We start from the raw sequence: 16,363 nt of genomic DNA, 5'->3' as shown, positions 1-16,363 counted from the left end.
ATAATACGGCAGAAGTGCTGGGATGTCATTTCTGAAATTAGGTTTAAAAAAGATCAGCTTCCTTCTTGGATGCACCCTTTTGCTGGCTTTCTCTTTTGGATCCCAGCTGCCACATAAAGAAGACCATGTAAAGAAGGCTGTTCTGGTGAATACAGGTGTAGAAAGACACCCTAGAAGATAAGAGGCCACATGGAGGCAGACAGGTACCCCCCCACTGACAGGAGGCACGAATTTCCAGTTATGTGAGACAGCCTTCTTGAAATGAACCCTCCAGCCTTAGTAAGTCTTGAGATGATGCAGCCACAGTTGACTATTTGAATGCCACCTCATGAGAGACCTTAATTCTTGTTTTGGCAAGAATTATAAACAGTTTGCCTTCCATAATTCTTGTTTTGGCAAAGAATTATCATTCATTTCTGTTATTTTAAAGTTCTGTTATTTTAAAGTACTTTGGATTAATTTGTTACACAACAGCAGACAATAGAGTTCTTACTGTGGCACTGTTCTAAAAATTTTACTAATACTAATCAATTTAGTTTAGTTCTAGCCACCATTTGAGTAGGTACTATTATCTGCATTTTCAAATAGGGAAATTAAGGCATAGACATGTTAGGCAGTTTTCCCAGGATTACAACTATTAAGTGAGAAAGTCGGGATTCAAATCCAGTCTATGCTTGTAATCCCTGTGCTGTGCTGCCTTATCCATTAAAGAATACAATCCCATAGTACCTTTTCTGTTCTGTTACCAAACCTGGATAGTATCCATGTAAGACCTCTTACTTACCAGCTAATGTTAACATTGGAGATTTATGCTTGTTATTCCTTTACATTTTCAACAAGCAGGTTTAGAATGTATAGATTTCTTAAATACAAAATGAAATCAATAGCACCTATTTCACTTGGTTTTTGTAAGTGTCTGGCACATAGAAAGTGGTAACGATTTAATACGTATGGTAGATACAGAAATGAACAAAGTTCAGTGACTGTCAATTTTATGTGGGTTTTTTAATTGATTGATTGATTGAGACGGAGTATTGCTGTAACCTCTGCCTCCTGGGTTCAAGTGATTCTCCTGCCTCATTCGTGTGCCACCACACCCAGCTAATTTTTTATATTTTTAGTAGAGACAGAGTTTCACCATGGTAGCCAGGATGGTCTCGATCTCCTGACCTCGTGATCCGCTGGCCTCGGCCTCCCAAAATGTTGGGATTACTCACCGAGATTATCACCGAGATTGCATCACTGCACTCCAACCTGGGCAACAAAGCAAGACTCCGTCTGAAAAAAAAAAAGGAGTGTGTCCTGGCACGGTGGCTCATGCCTATAAACCCAGAACTTTGGGAGGCCGAGGTGGGCAGATTACCTGATGTCAGGAGTTCGAGACCAGCTTGGCCAACAGGGTAAAACCCCGTCTCTACTAAAAATACAAAAATTAGCCAGGCATGGTGCCACATGCCTGTAATCCCAGCTACTCGGGAGGCTGAGGCAAGAGAATTGCTTGAGCCCAGGAGACAGAGATTACATTGAGCCGAGATCATGCCATTGCACTCCCGTCTGGCCGGCAGAGCAAGACTGTCTCAAAAAAAAAAAAAAAAGTGTGTCCTATGATGTGATTTTGTAAATATGAGACTACAGTTATAAGGAACAATGAGTGTTTGGTTTAAATAATAGCCAATATGTTATTCAATGTTTTTTATATGCTAGACACTGTCTTAAGTGATTACCTGTATTACATGATTTAATTTCCAAAGCATACTTAGGAGGTAAATAGAATTATGACTCCCAAATAAACACAAAGAAATATGTTAACTTACTCAAGTTTATACAACTATTAAGTGGTTGAGTTGGGATTTCACATAGGTATCCTGTCTTGAGATCCTGAACTCTTAACTACTATGTTTTTGCGTTCCAGCTTTTAAATTTTCTTTTAAAAGAAAGTCCCTTTAGATCAGGTAGAACTATTCATTATTTATATGCATATTAAAAGGCAACATTAAGTTTTCTAAACACTTCTATATCAAGGCTATGTTTAGAAGCAAATGAAATTGCCATTATTCAGCCATTTTTTGACCTACAGAAATGACTATTTTATATGGTCCAACCTAATACTATATTTAAAGAGGCATGGATCCCACCCCCACCACAAGCTTTGATTTTATTTAGTATGCTTACAAAGATACTGGTTTAAAATCCTGTTTTTTAAAAGATTTTGAAACTTTTTCGAACTACAGACTATTTTTTAGTGATTCCTCTGGAATAAGACATCTTGGTAGAGAAGTAGAAAGAGCATCATCAGGTTTGTAGTCACGTAAAACTGGATTCCAGCTCCTCTTGGAATCTTAATATCGTATTTGGTAAAATAGAGCACATAATTGCTTTCTTATATTATTTAGTGAGAATTGAAAGTGACACATGTTCCAAATATATTGCACATTACTTGGCACATTGTGGGCTTTCAATAATAAACATTCGCATTATCCTCAAAGAAAGCAACTTAATGCTACACAGGATTTTTCTCTATCAGCTATGGTAAATATTTTGTATATTGAAATTTAGCATTATTTTATGAATCTATTTTGAAGTTATAATCTTTAAACAAAGGAATAAAGGAATAACCTTTTTTATTACAAATATGCTACCTCTCTGTAATCCAATCATTTTGAGTACTTTGTACTTTGCTTCTAGTGTACATCAATAATTGAACAAGCTTGATGTACATAATTGAAATAAGAATAAAACATTAATTTCTTAAAACAATAAAATTATCTTTGAATAACTTTGATTTAGTCACTTTTTGTGTTTTTTACTTTTGCTTTTCTTTTACTCTGTATTACATATGAAGATAATGGATATCTGTATATATATGCAGAAAACTACACATATTCTAAATATGCAGACTGATGAACATTCACAAACTGAATGAGTGCTCAGATTCACTTCAAGAAACAAAATGCTACCATTATCCCAGAAGTATACCTTGTGTACCTTATTATAACCCTCCCCACCAAGGATAACCAGTATCCCAACTTCTAATAGTATAAATTAATTTTTCTTTTAAAAAAATTATATAATTAGAATCATGGAGTCATATAGCAATATTCTTTTGTGGCTATTTCACTCAACATTCTTTGTGAGATTCATCAGATTGCCTAATGTATACAGTTAGCTGTTGTACATTCATTCTCATAGCTAGATAGAATTCTATTATGTGAATATACCACAATTTATCCAGGTTACTGTTGATTTCCCATTAGATTTTAAAATTATTCAGCTTCTCTGATTTACTAAAATTATAGGAGTAGGGAGCTAAAACATCTTTTAACTCATATGAATGAAATATTTTGATTCCTTTCTTAATAGAATTCAACAGCTATTTATTCAATGTTTACAAAGCACTTCAGGGATTGTAAAGACAGGACAACACTTCAAGTAGCTTACATCCTTAAGGGAGGAGACTTTAGATAATACAAGTTTTCTAGTTTGAGGCAACTTTTCATAAATACCCTTAGGAAATGAAGCAAGGTTGTACAGGGCTGCATAGGGAGGAAGAAAGGAGGACAAAAGAAATGGTTGATGGGCTTTAAAGAACATGTTAAACTATTTTATTAAAATCTTCTTGAAAGAAAATCCTATTGAAGTTTAAAGACTTTAAATTTGAAGGGCAATTCAGAGACATAATGTTGCTTCTTTTAAATAAACCTACCAAAGAAAAAGCCCTTCAAAATCTGATTAGGACTACAAATCAACAATCCTCTCATAAATGTAATAAAATATCTCACTGAGGTTGATATATTAACCAAAAAATAATGTTCCAAAGAAAATATTAGGTTTTTTTTTCACTCAAAGGTAAATAGTAAAAATATAAAACATTATAAAAAACTATAAAATTCTGTTAATATATAATTACTCTTTCCAAAAAGCAGCTGAATAGCTTTTTTTTCTGTGATTCCTTCATCATTTCATAAATTATACAATAGCTCAAAATATATTTTTAAAACTTATTTGTTTTAATTTTTTTTTTAAAGATGGGGTGTCTCTCTGTCACCCAAGCTGGAGTGCTGTGGTGTATCATACCTCACTGCAAACTTGAATTCCTGGGCTCAAGCAATATTCCCACCTCAGCCTCCTGAGTAGCTGGGATTACAGGTGTGCACTATCATGCCCATCTCATTTTTTTCATTATATTTACTTATTTTTTGTAGAGACAGGATCTTGCTTTGTTGCCCAGGTTGGTCTCAAGTTCCTGGCTTCAAGCTATCCTTTCACCTCGGCCTCCCTAAATGCTGGGATTATGGGTGTGTGCCACAGTGCCCAGCCCACATCTATTTATATATAAATAAGTATTTACAGCACTCTAAAATGTCTAGCTATTCATTCTACAAACATTTGTTGGGTATCAGTTATGTGAAAGGAACTAGGCTAGGAACATAACATACAAAGATGATTAAAACTGGGCACTTGCCTTCAAGGGGAAAGCAGACTTAAAAATTAAAATAAAGTATGAGCCCTGCCATGATAAAGGTATGCACATGGGGCTAATGAGAGCACAGAAAAGGGGCGTCTAGATCACACTGGAGGGCAGAGGGGAAGATCAGGGGACACATTGAGACGGGAACTCCCAAGTGAAGTCGGGGACTTAAAGGACAAGTGGCACTTAGCATTTTGGCCAATGTGAATAAGGTAAGCACGAACGGAAGAGAGAAGTCTAGGTACAGCCCAGGATGGTTAGAAACTGTGGTGCTGGCCAGGGGCCGTGGCTGACACCTGTAATCACAGCACTTTTGCAGGCCGAGGCAGGCAGATCACCTGAGGTCAGGAGTTCGAGACCATCGGGGCCAACATGGCCAAACCCTGGCCCTACTAAAAATACAAAAATTAGCTGGGCGTGGTGGCAGGTGCCTGTAATCCCAGCTACGCAGGAGGCTGAGGCAGGAGAATCGCCTGAACCCGGGAGGCAGAGGTTGCAGTGAGCTGAGATCAAGCCATTGCACTCCAGCCTGGGCAACAAGAGCAAAACTCCATCTCGAACAAACAAACAAACAAAAACAAACAAACAAAGAAACTCTGGTGCCTATGAGTGTGTGTGCCAACCCATAGCAGGGGCCTGCCCTTGTGCATTTCTCTTCTGTCTTTGCTTTTTACATATTAATGTACTGTAGTGTTTTTTATTATGCAAATTAACATAGGAATTTATTTTTTGTCCCTGAGTCTTGTGTTATTCCAGCATCCATTGTCATTTCATAGAAAAGTCCTTTCTGACGTATCAAATTCTGAGGCGCTTCGAATTCCACAATGCTTCCTGAGTCTAGAACAAGCACCCTGAAATGTGAAAACAATAGCGTCAGGTAACATACAGTCTTCCACCTCACATTTTATTGGTCCTGCTAATATAAAGTTTAAACTATTCTATGAGTTATTTCAGTACAAAATATAGGTGCTAGTTAATTCAGGAACTATATCAAGTTCTCTAATAATTATTATTTTAGCTTTAACTTTTTCTTCCAATTATTTTGGAAAATACCTTCTATATCATTATCTATATCAAGTTTTCTAACATTCTTTTAGCTTGAACTTTTTCTTCCAATGATTTTAGAAAATACCTTTTATATCATTAGGGAAAATTTTGTATCTCTCAGCACAGATATAATTATTTATGACTGGCAAGAAATCAGTGTGTTTCATATGCCCAATATTTATCTTGGCAGAAATGATTTCATTTCTGAAAAGAAAGAAAGCACACCTGTCTGAATCAATGACAGATTGCAGTCTGTGAGCAATGGCCAGGATGGTGCAATCAGAAAACTCCTTCCTGATTGTGGTCTGCACCAACTTGTCGGTCTCAAAGTCAATGGAGGCTGTTGCCTCATCCAAGATGAGAATTTTTGTTTTTCGAAGCAAAGCACGAGCTAGACAGACCAGCTGCCGTTGTCCCATGCTGTTAAAATAATAATAATAATAATTTCAACAGTGGACTTTATGGTAACACACTTCATGTTTTAAAATTCTGATGATACTGCTATTCATTCTTTTTCTCACCCACAACTTCATTTGTTCTTTTATTCAAGAAATATCTCTTGAGGGAGTGCCAGACTTTAGACCAATGAGCAAAACAGACAAAAATCTCTGTGTAGCAGATACATTCTCATGGGGACACAGAAAACAATAAGCAAGACAATTGAGTAAAAAGCATAGTAGGAGGGGTATATGAGTACGGTCTAACATTATATGTAGTAATTTCATGGATAATACGTATATAATAAGTGTTAAGAATTCAGACACACAAAAATGGGGTATAAAGTGTAGGTGTGGGGTGGGCATTTTAGATGGGCATGCCAAAGAAATCCTCTGGAGAAGTTTCAAGGCAAGAACTGAAGGACATGGAGAGTGAGGCATACAGATTTCCAGTAAAAACTTGTTCCAGGTAAAGGAAATAGCAGATGTAAAATCCCTGTGGTAGGCGTGAATTGGCCTGGCAAACTCATGACACAGCATGGAGGCCAATGTCACAGAAACACAGAGGCGTAGGGAGAAAGTGATCAAAGAAGCGGTGGTGGGAGTCTTGCCACGCAGGCCATTACAGGGATCTAGCTCACTTTTCTGGGGTCTCTGACCACATGAAGGGGGCTATCTTAAGGCAACAAACAATGGTGAAGGCAAAGTAGCCCCTTACATTTTTTAGGAACAAGGCTCTTAGAATAGCAGTCTTGACAAAAGAAGATTCAATAGTGACTTTTCATAGGGCATTGCTCTTTTTTTTTTCGTTTCCTTTCTCTTAGTCAGTGGTTTCCCAGCCTGCAGCTACCAGTTTACTTTTCCTTCCTCTTCCCTAGAAGGAATCAGCCATGGTGTACTTTAAACAGGCCCTGGTGGCTCAGGAGCTATATTTCTCTTGGATGCCAATTCGAGTTTCTAAAGAGCTTGGAATGAATAACTTGGACAAGCTCTGCTCTTAGCAGCTTACCTGAGGTTCTCGCCATCCTCTGAAATCTCATGCAGTAGCTTCTCAGGAAGGGACTGCACAAATTCTTTCAAGTGACACAATTCCAGCACTTCCCACAGCTTGCTATCAGAATATTTGTTTAGGGGATCCAGGTTCATTTGAAGGGTTCCAGAAAATAAAACAGGGTGCTAAAGCAGAAAATAGTCCCGCATAATCTTACTGTCATGAGGCATAAATATATTTTAAAAACTCAGACTCAGAAAACAAAGCAGGAGAAAGCAAAATTATCAGACCTAATATAGTCATCAAATTCATTTTATATTTAAAACAAAAACAGGAGAGTCAGCATAAACTATAATTCATAAGTCATCATAAGTCTCCTGATTTTCTTTCTCCTCTTCCTACTATTGAAAATAATAACGAGCACCGAAATAATGATGATAATTACTGCCGTGTAGTCAGGGATATAATATAACATATAATAAATATGAAATATAGTATATATATAATATTATCAATCAGTATACCAACTCAGAAAGATAGAAGTTAGTATTCTTATTTTACAGAGAGTGAGCTGGAGGTTCCAAAGAGTTCTTGTCTACACCACACGAAGGTAAGTTAGTGGTTGAAGATAATTCAAAGAGGATTGAGTTCATTTTCTTTATGCTACACCAAGATGCCTAGTGAAATTATATTTTACTCTATCTATAAGAGAGGAATGACTGATGTCTCTTTTTTTCCACTAATTTTTTTCCCTTCCAGAATTCCAGATTTTACTCAAATTTGTTTTGAAGTAAATGCATGAATACAAGTATACCTCTAAACAATATGACATTTTAATATATTAAAATTAGTATTTTAATAGATTTTTAGAAGACAGTACACTGATTTTTTTTTTTTTTTTTGAGATAGAGTCTAGCTCTGTTGCCCAGGCTAGAGGGCATTGGTGCAATCTCGGCTCACTGAAACCTCCGCTTCCCAGGTTCAAGCAATTCTCCTGTCTCAGCCTCCCGAGTACCTGGGATTACAGGTGTGCACCACCATGGCCGGATAATTTATGTACTTTTAGTTGAGACGGGGTTTCACCATGTTGGCCAGGCTGGTCTCAAACTCCTGACCTCAGATGATCCACCCGCCTCGGCTTCCCAAAGTTCTGGGGTTACAGGCGTGAGCCATCGCACCCAGTTTCAGCTGAGTATTTCATCTTTGACTTAAGAGGCATATTTTTAAGCTAGTTTGCATGCCCCTTAATGATCAAGTTCCTTTGATTCCACAGATGGAAAAATCAAAGAACTTGAGAAAAGAGATCTAACTGAATTACTGTTCTTTTTTTAATGTTTCTAAACTTCAAGTGAAAAAGAGTCAAAATTCTACACTGAAACTAACAACTAAGCAAAAACTTCAGTAATATTTCTTTCAAAAAAAATCTGTGTTTCAGTCTGATCTACTTATTTGAATTTTATTTGCACTTACTATTATGAAGGAAATTTTATCAAAAAGATGTACTGGTTTTTCAAATAGATAAATGCTCTTAGGAAGAATGCTTTATGATAAGGGTGTTTAAAGAGGGTTCAATTACATAGCAGTTTTTCATATATTCCATTTAAAATGATATGGCTTCAAACAATGAATTTATAGACTTGGAAGGAACAGATTTTTAAAAAGAAAGAAAACAGATTTACTTGGAGTGGGTTAAGAAAGCCTATGGCAACATAGGCTGTACCTGTGGAATAATATTAAGTTTGCCACGAAGGTCATGAAGTCCAATAGTTGATATATCAATTCCGTCAATAATAATTTTGCCTCCAGCTCTCTCCACAATTCTAAATAAGGAATTTGATAGTGTGGATTTGCCTGCTCCAGTCCTGCCCACAATTCCAATCTGTAATGAAATAATCATAAACTTTACTTTTTGTAAGGAAACAAGGCCTTTGCACTGGCAACAAATGTATTAGGTGTCAGGTCAGTGGGATCCGTTTTTGTCAACAAGACTAACCTTGATGGGCGTGGAAGATGTCAGGTGACTTCTAAGGACCAGTCTTTATCCAAATACTCTTTACTTGCTGGAAAGGCTCTGACTAATCTGTGTTTTTCCTTTAGCTCTCAGTAATTTAGTTACTTCCTCATCAAAGAGCCCCAGCAGACCCAGGAAAAACAGATCATTCCTGAACCACCCCTGAACTACCCATTAAAGATTAGGGCAAAAGAAGCAATGATAATGAGTGGTTTTATTGAGATTTTCAGAAAACAGATTTTCTCTATCTTCCCTTCATTGAAACAAGCAAAGAAACAAATAGGGCACTGGAATCTTTTGCCAGATAGACTAGAAAATCCAAAGGAACGTCTGTAAATTTCCCTGGTGTATCAAAGGAACTCTGCATTAAAACTATCATGGGCAGCCAAAAATAGTATTTAAGGATTTTGACTCCTGGCCAAAATAATCATCTTGTCATAAACATCCCAGTGATTAAACGTTTCCCTATGACCATAAGAACTAAAAAGCAATATCTTCTGGTTGCTGATTTGTGTCTTGGTATTAATAGGAATGTTAGGCAGACAGAATATTAAAGTGGTTGGTTTACCCTAATATAAAATCTTAAGTCTAACAAAATACATCAGAAAAAACAGAAATCTGTTGAATTCATTGAGGTAATGAAAATTTCAGAATGATTTGTCTGTTTCAAAAATATTTCTGCTCCAAAAATATTTTTGCTAATGTGTCTGTTTGCTTTTTTAAAACATAAAACTAATATCACATACTATTGATAGTTTTGTAAGTTGCTTGTGTTAACTAAAGTGCATTTCAAGCATTTTCCCATTTCTTTAACGGTTTTGGAAAACATGATGTCTTTGAGTATACAAATAGTCAAACATACAGATTTATTGTGTTTGGGGTAACGATTTACTTATTGTTGCAATTCATTTTATAGAGGAAGTAAAAACTAAGTACACCAAAGTTATGTTTGACAGTAGTATATGAGCAATTTAATTAAGAAATGTATTTTTTATAGAGGGAAAATTTATTCAGTACACACCAACCACATGTCTTTATTACTTTTGTGTAACAAAAGACCACCTTATATTCAATATCATATTATACTCAACAATGGATGCATTCACATAAAAGGGAAACCAAAATATATGAAATATATATGATACCTTCTCTTCCCCATGAGTCTGGAAAGTGATATCTTGCAATGCTAAACCAAGATCATCTCGGTATCGAGCCTGATAATTAATAAATTCCACTACACCTTTATTGGGCCATTGTAATGGAGGTCTTCTAGACATTATCCAAGGTGACTTAAAACAAAAATAAACAAAAAATAAATACTTTAAACTACAATTATAATTAAAAAATCCCTCCCCTCAAAATAATTCTTATGCAGGTAACAAAAGTGAATATAAATGATGAAAGACATTTGTGGCTATTATGATTTTCTGAAAATAGTTTTAAATGTTACCAACATGAAACTTATCTACTTATAAGAAAATATTAGAAATAAATATTTTGAGGTAGCAAGACTTCTTATTTCTTATCAAGTTATTAAGAAAAAATAACTTGAAATTTTAGCTGAGATAAGGACAGCTTGTCATTCATTCATTCCTCAAAGGTTTGCTGTGTCAGTCACTATTTTAGTCTCTGGAGGTTCCGCAATGAGAAAAAACAGATAAAAATTATTTCCCTTATGGGGTGTAGTGGGGACAGACAAAAAGAACCATATAGCATATGCAGCCATGTTGGATGATAATAAAGCTTTGTAAGACAAGAAAAAGCCAGGGTTGGGAAAAGGAGGAGGTGTCATTTAAAGCAGGGTAGTTAGGAAAGGCTTTGCTGACTGTGGTCAGAGAAAACGCTAGGTGGATACCAATGGAAGAATATTCTAGGCAAAGGGTTTAATAACTATTTGGATCTAATTAGTTGTGCCCAAGACCTAAGACAGGGGCCTGTGTGAATACTGGAGGAAGCATGAGGTAAAAGAACACACAAGACTGTGTGATGCCTGGGCAGTGAGGTAAAGTGTTTCATGGGAGAGAGAGTGATGGCTAACATCAAATGATAGATCAGGTAAAGTGAGGACTGAGAAAGAACCCGTTGTGATCTTCATGAGGGAAGGTTCAGTGGAATAGTGGGATCAAAAGCCTGCTTGGCGAGGGTCCAAAAATGAATCAGAGAAAATGAAATAGAAAAGCAACTACAGGCAACTTTGCATAAGAATTTTTCTGTAATGGAAAGCAGAGAAATAGGTGTAGAGGGCTGAATAAGGTTATTTGAACACATTTATCCTTCCACATCAAGAGTTTTTGTAGCAGTATTTGTCACAACTTGCATCAAATTACATAAAGGTTTTTGTTTGTTTAAATGTGTGTACGCACATATTTTTATCATCTTTTTCTAATGTGAAAGAAATATATTTTATGAGCAAAAATTTAGAAAATATAGAAAAATAATGTTTGATATTAGCCATGAGATGACAGACTGAACAAGTTGAATTGAAGATTGTGAAGGCAGACTAATCTTTCATGACATTTCTTTGAGAAGGAAAGACAAGACCTGGGGAAAAATCCAGAGGAAAATTCAAAGTTCAGGTAGGAGTTGGAGAATGCAGAAAATATTTTGGCATAGTTACAGGCTGAGGGGAACTGCAAGGGAGTGGGAATTAGAAGAGGTGGTTAATGGAGTAAGATCTGAGAGAAGACAGGAAGAGATACTACCAAAAATGCAATGAGAAATGTTAGATTTTTCTTTGGAGGAGGTACCTGTTCCTCAGATTCATGAGCAAAAGAGGAAGAGTTACAAGATAAAGAAGAAAGATAGCTTCCTACGTAGATTGAAGAAAGAACAGAAATTCAAGTCATCTTTGTCATCTGCCCTGTTAATTAATAGAATTTGGAAGCAGAAGTAATCCAGATGAGTAAAATATTTTAGAAACTTAAATATTATACTCTGTCAATAGTTGAAATAACTCTTCACCCTCCAAAATTACAGTTAGAGGGAACACAACAGACTGATTTATTCTCCTCTCCCTTCCCATTCACAGAGATATTAATGATGAGTAAATAGAACAGAAAGTATAAGCAATAAAATATAATTAATTTAGAATTGTGCAGAATCTAAATAATTATGAGTTGACTATATTAAGACACTTTTATCACTGTAAAATCCCCACAAAGTTATAATTGCAAGTTGTATATTTTACTCTATACATCAGTAGAGGACAAATCACTGTGCCTTTTAGAAACAAGATATCATCTTGCATTTTTGTAACTCATTGAAGTAGGGATATATCTTATAATTTAGGGTGTATCCTAATTTAATTAGAAGTATTTTTATTTCTATTTTAATGATATATAAAATAATAGGCCACTTTATAACAATTTTGGTTTTAATTTCATTGAAACACTGAATATCACATGAATTTGGAAATGCAGGTTTGCTTAACATTTTTTTTAATGTCAATTTATTGTACATTACAATGTCTTACTCCTGCATCCAATTCATTTATTGATTATTTAGGAGTGCTTACCTCTTTTTTTTCTCATACTTTTTTTTTTTATTAGACAGGATCTTGCTCTATCACTCAAGTGCAGTGGCGTGATCATAGCTCACTGCAACCTTGAACTCCCAAGCAGAAGGGATTCTCCTATCTCACCCTCCCAAGTAGCTCGAACTAAAGGCATAAGCCACCATACCCAGCTTACTTACTTACTTACTTAATTAATTTATTTATTTATTTTTGTAGAGACAGAATCTCACTATGTTGACCAGGCTACTCTTGAACTCTTGAACTTAAGTGATCTTCCCACGACTCCCAAAGTACTGGGATTACAGGAGGCGTGCTTACCTCTTTATCCATATTTTCATATTCACAAACTCTTTCAACAGCAACTGCATTGGTTTCAATTTCACATGCTTTCTTTACCCAAAAATTCAGAGAATGAGTTATCTGGGGGGTATGGGGGAGGAAACAAGAGCTTAATGCATGTTCTTTAGTTTTTTATGTAATATAAATAATACATTATTTTTTATAGAGTTTCACTTTTCATTTATTGAATCTGCTGAGAGCTTGTCACATACTATCTCATATACTTTATATCTTTTGATTATTATTTAGCAGCTCTAGAAATAAGCATATTTCTTCATATGCATATTTGTGTTTAAGGATACTAAACTCATTAATATCATAAATAATGGAATTACTTGGGATAAGATAGACCATAATTCAGCATATATGCAAAAAGTGCATAGTGGGTATAAGGAATGATGAATACCAAGATTCATGGGATATGCCTCAAAAAAATGTGCATCCTAAATGGGAAAAAAAATAGTGTGCAAACACTTTGGCATTCTTCACTACCTTCCATCAGAAGGAAGATTTTCCTAGCTTTCTAACCATTCCTGCTCCCCTATTAAAAAAAAAACAAAAACCTATATTTTCTTCTCACTCAATTCCCAAATGTAGGTTCTCTAAGGGTGTGACTTTGAACAGAATTCTAAAAGTCAAAAAACTTGTACAATCCAATTTTTTTTCTTGAGTTTGGTGCCAACTCATTTGATAGCCCACCTGGCTTGAACTGATATGGGGCTCTTCAAAGCGTTTACTTAATCCAGTTAGGGTGTACATGCAGTAGTGTTTGATTATGGGCTTCTGAACCAGGCCCTGGATATGGCTATGTACATATTTCCTTTCTAGAAGCCTAAATTCTGAATTCTGAAATGCAACTGGCTCAAGGTTTTTGGATATTGGACCAACAGTATATAACACCATCACCTAGACTTATCTTCTACATAATGTGGAAGCAGTTTAGGGCATTTGCTATTTTACAAAGGGGGCATGCATCCTACCACTAGTGCATTGCAGTGTAATATCAAATAGGGTTTATTAGGGAAAAACTTACAAGCCGAAGAGAAACAGCAAATATATTCTCCCTAGAGAATTATCTTCTTGCTTAGGCTGAGCAAATTAGATACACCAGCTGTGTTGGAGAGGGACCCTACCCTTGTAATATTCGATAAATCCACTAGGACAGAAGAGCAGGAAACTTCTGAGTAACTACAGAATAGCAGGAGTTTCCTGGTCTTTTAGCACTCAGCCTTGAGTATCAGCCTGTTCTTCCTATAAGTTAACTTAGAATTGCTGAGCTAGCTTCCTGCTACTAACAAGATAGAGAAGGAAATGAGCCTCCAGGGCAATCCAGATTTGTCTCTCATTACTTAGTTAATATAATATATAAATCAGACAAGCAAAGAAGAAGAGTGTTTAATTAATAGGATTATAAACATACCATATACCACCAAAATCATTATTACTTACATTTAGGGCATAGGATACAGACAAACCAACTATTGCTGAATCTGTACAATTGCCAGCCAGCATAGCAAGCAGTGCAGCGAAAAGCACCATTAAGTTGCCAAGAAATTCAAGTCTAACAGACAGCCACCTGTGATAGATGGAATATATTCCTGAGTAACTGAGATGAAAAAGTTTTCATGCATTTAGTACTAACCCTCTCCTCTGGGAAACTGAGACATAAACAGCATAGCTGCTTTCTTTTTTCTCCCCGACTTACTTGGAACTCAATCAAACATAGGATCATCACATGATAACTTAAAGAATTCATCTGCAAGAAAATGCATTTTACTTTTGCAGAACTTTGCCTTAAAACTTGATCTGAATTTAAAAGCAAAATAACACCAGCTATAATGATGTATTGCATTTTTTAAATCCTATTGGAAAATCAATTCCCTTTCCAATTGTATATACTTTTTAATATGGTAAAAGTAGTCTTTAAAAATTGAAATGTGCTCAACTGCTATTTAGTATTTCATTTTTCTCCTTTATGTGAGACTATAACTTCAAATTCAAAAATTTTACAAAACAGTGTATACAAAATGAAATATATTCTAAAAATATAAAACACAATGTAGAATTATGTCATGAGTAATTCTAAAAGCACTTTTTCATATTAAATAGTATGTACCTTTCATGTGAATATAAATAGATATAATTCAATTTAAATGTACATTAAATACTGGAAAATATTTGTCTGATTAATACATACTTCTGAAACTTGGATGAAATGCCATTTCAAAATCCTCTGTTTAGAAGTCAGTGAGCAAGATGTCTAAGAAGAGATTAATTCTAGGCTAGGTATTGATGGGACTTACCCGTTGCAAATTACATTATTGTAGAAACAGACCAAGTTTTCATTCACCACCTCTTTGTATTGCTGGATAAACCTCTGTTCATGTCCAAATGCTCTGATGGTGGACACTCCTGATAAAGTCTCACTAAAGTGGGAAATGACAGGAGAACGGGATGCTTCTGTCAGCCTCCGGATTTGCCGAGAGCTTGCCATATAGTATCTCTAATCAGAAGACAGAAATAAGCAGTCAGAAAGATGTAGCAGAAATTGCTTCAATAGTTCAAAAACTACAAGACCCTTGTGTCGTGATTTAAAGAGTGACGCCCCAAAAGTCAGATACAAGTCCTAACCCCCCGCATCTGTGAATGTGACCTTATTCAGAAATAGTATCTTTACACATGTAATTAAGTTAAGGATCTCAAGATGACATCACCCTGGATGTAGGGTGGACCCTAAATCCAATGTTGACTATCCTTATAAGAGACAAAAAAGAAGAAATAGACACAGGGAAAACACCATCTCTGCCAGTGGCAGAGATTGAAGTGATGTGTTTAGAAGCCAACGAAAATATCAGGATTGTTGACAGCCAGCAGAAGCTAGGAGAGGAGCATGAAAGAGATTTTCCCTCAAAGCCTCCAGAAGGAATCAGCTCTGTCTATATATTGATTTTAGACTTCCGGCTTTTAGAACTGTGAGAGAGGCGAAGCGTGGTGCCCATGCTTATAATGCCAACACTTTGGGAGGCCAAGACAGGAGGGTTGCTAGAGCCCAGGAGTTTGAGACCAGCCTGGGCAATGTAGGAAGACCTTGTTTTTACAAAAAGTTATATAAATAAATAAATAAATAAATATATATATATATATGTGTATATATACGTGTATATATATGTATATATATACACGTATATATATATGAAGACCTTGTTTTTACAAAAAGCAAAACGTATATATATTATCCAGATGTGGTGGTGCATGCTTGTGGGCCTAGCTACTCGAGAGGCTGAGGTGGGAGGATCACTTGACACTTGAACCCAGGAGGTTGAGACTGCAGTGAGCTATGATCATGCCACTACACTACAGCCTGGGTAACAGATTCAGGCCCTGTCTCATAAAAATAAAATAAAATAAACAGATTTTTAAAAATTGTGAGAGAATACATTTCTGTTGTTTTAAGCCACCCAGTTGGTAGCACTTTGTTACAGAAGCCTTAGGAAACTCATGTGCCCTTGTAATGGTAAAAAGCCCAAATTCTGAGGCTGAGAGCAGTGGCTCATGC

At 35.8% G+C, this 16,363-nt stretch overlaps 1 protein-coding gene across 6 annotated transcripts in view; it reads right to left on the bottom strand.

Annotated features, from left to right (window-relative positions):
- Positions 1-4,269: 4,269 nt before the first annotated feature.
- Positions 4,270-16,363, bottom strand: part of LOC100455252 (multidrug resistance-associated protein 1-like) — a 93,952-nt gene continuing 81,858 nt past the window's right edge. For all 6 annotated transcript variants that reach the window (XM_054542833.2, XM_054542832.2, XM_054542834.2 and 3 more), the window contains 8 exons: positions 15,111-15,310; positions 14,257-14,383; positions 12,787-12,888; positions 10,100-10,243; positions 8,664-8,822; positions 6,962-7,128; positions 5,741-5,935; positions 4,270-5,319 (listed from right to left, as the gene is read on the bottom strand). In XM_054542833.2, the coding sequence (XP_054398808.2) occupies positions 5,178-5,319; positions 5,741-5,935; positions 6,962-7,128; positions 8,664-8,822; positions 10,100-10,243; positions 12,787-12,888; positions 14,257-14,383; positions 15,111-15,310 (1,236 nt within the window). In that variant the 3' untranslated portion in view covers positions 4,270-5,177. The remainder of the gene's footprint in view (positions 5,320-5,740; positions 5,936-6,961; positions 7,129-8,663; positions 8,823-10,099; positions 10,244-12,786; positions 12,889-14,256; positions 14,384-15,110; positions 15,311-16,363) is intronic.

The sequence above is a fragment of the Pongo abelii genome, chromosome 22 (genome assembly GCF_028885655.2).
Source record: "Pongo abelii isolate AG06213 chromosome 22, NHGRI_mPonAbe1-v2.0_pri, whole genome shotgun sequence".
Lineage (NCBI taxonomy): Eukaryota > Metazoa > Chordata > Mammalia > Primates > Hominidae > Pongo > Pongo abelii.
This window is presented reverse-complemented; position numbering and strand designations above follow the sequence as displayed.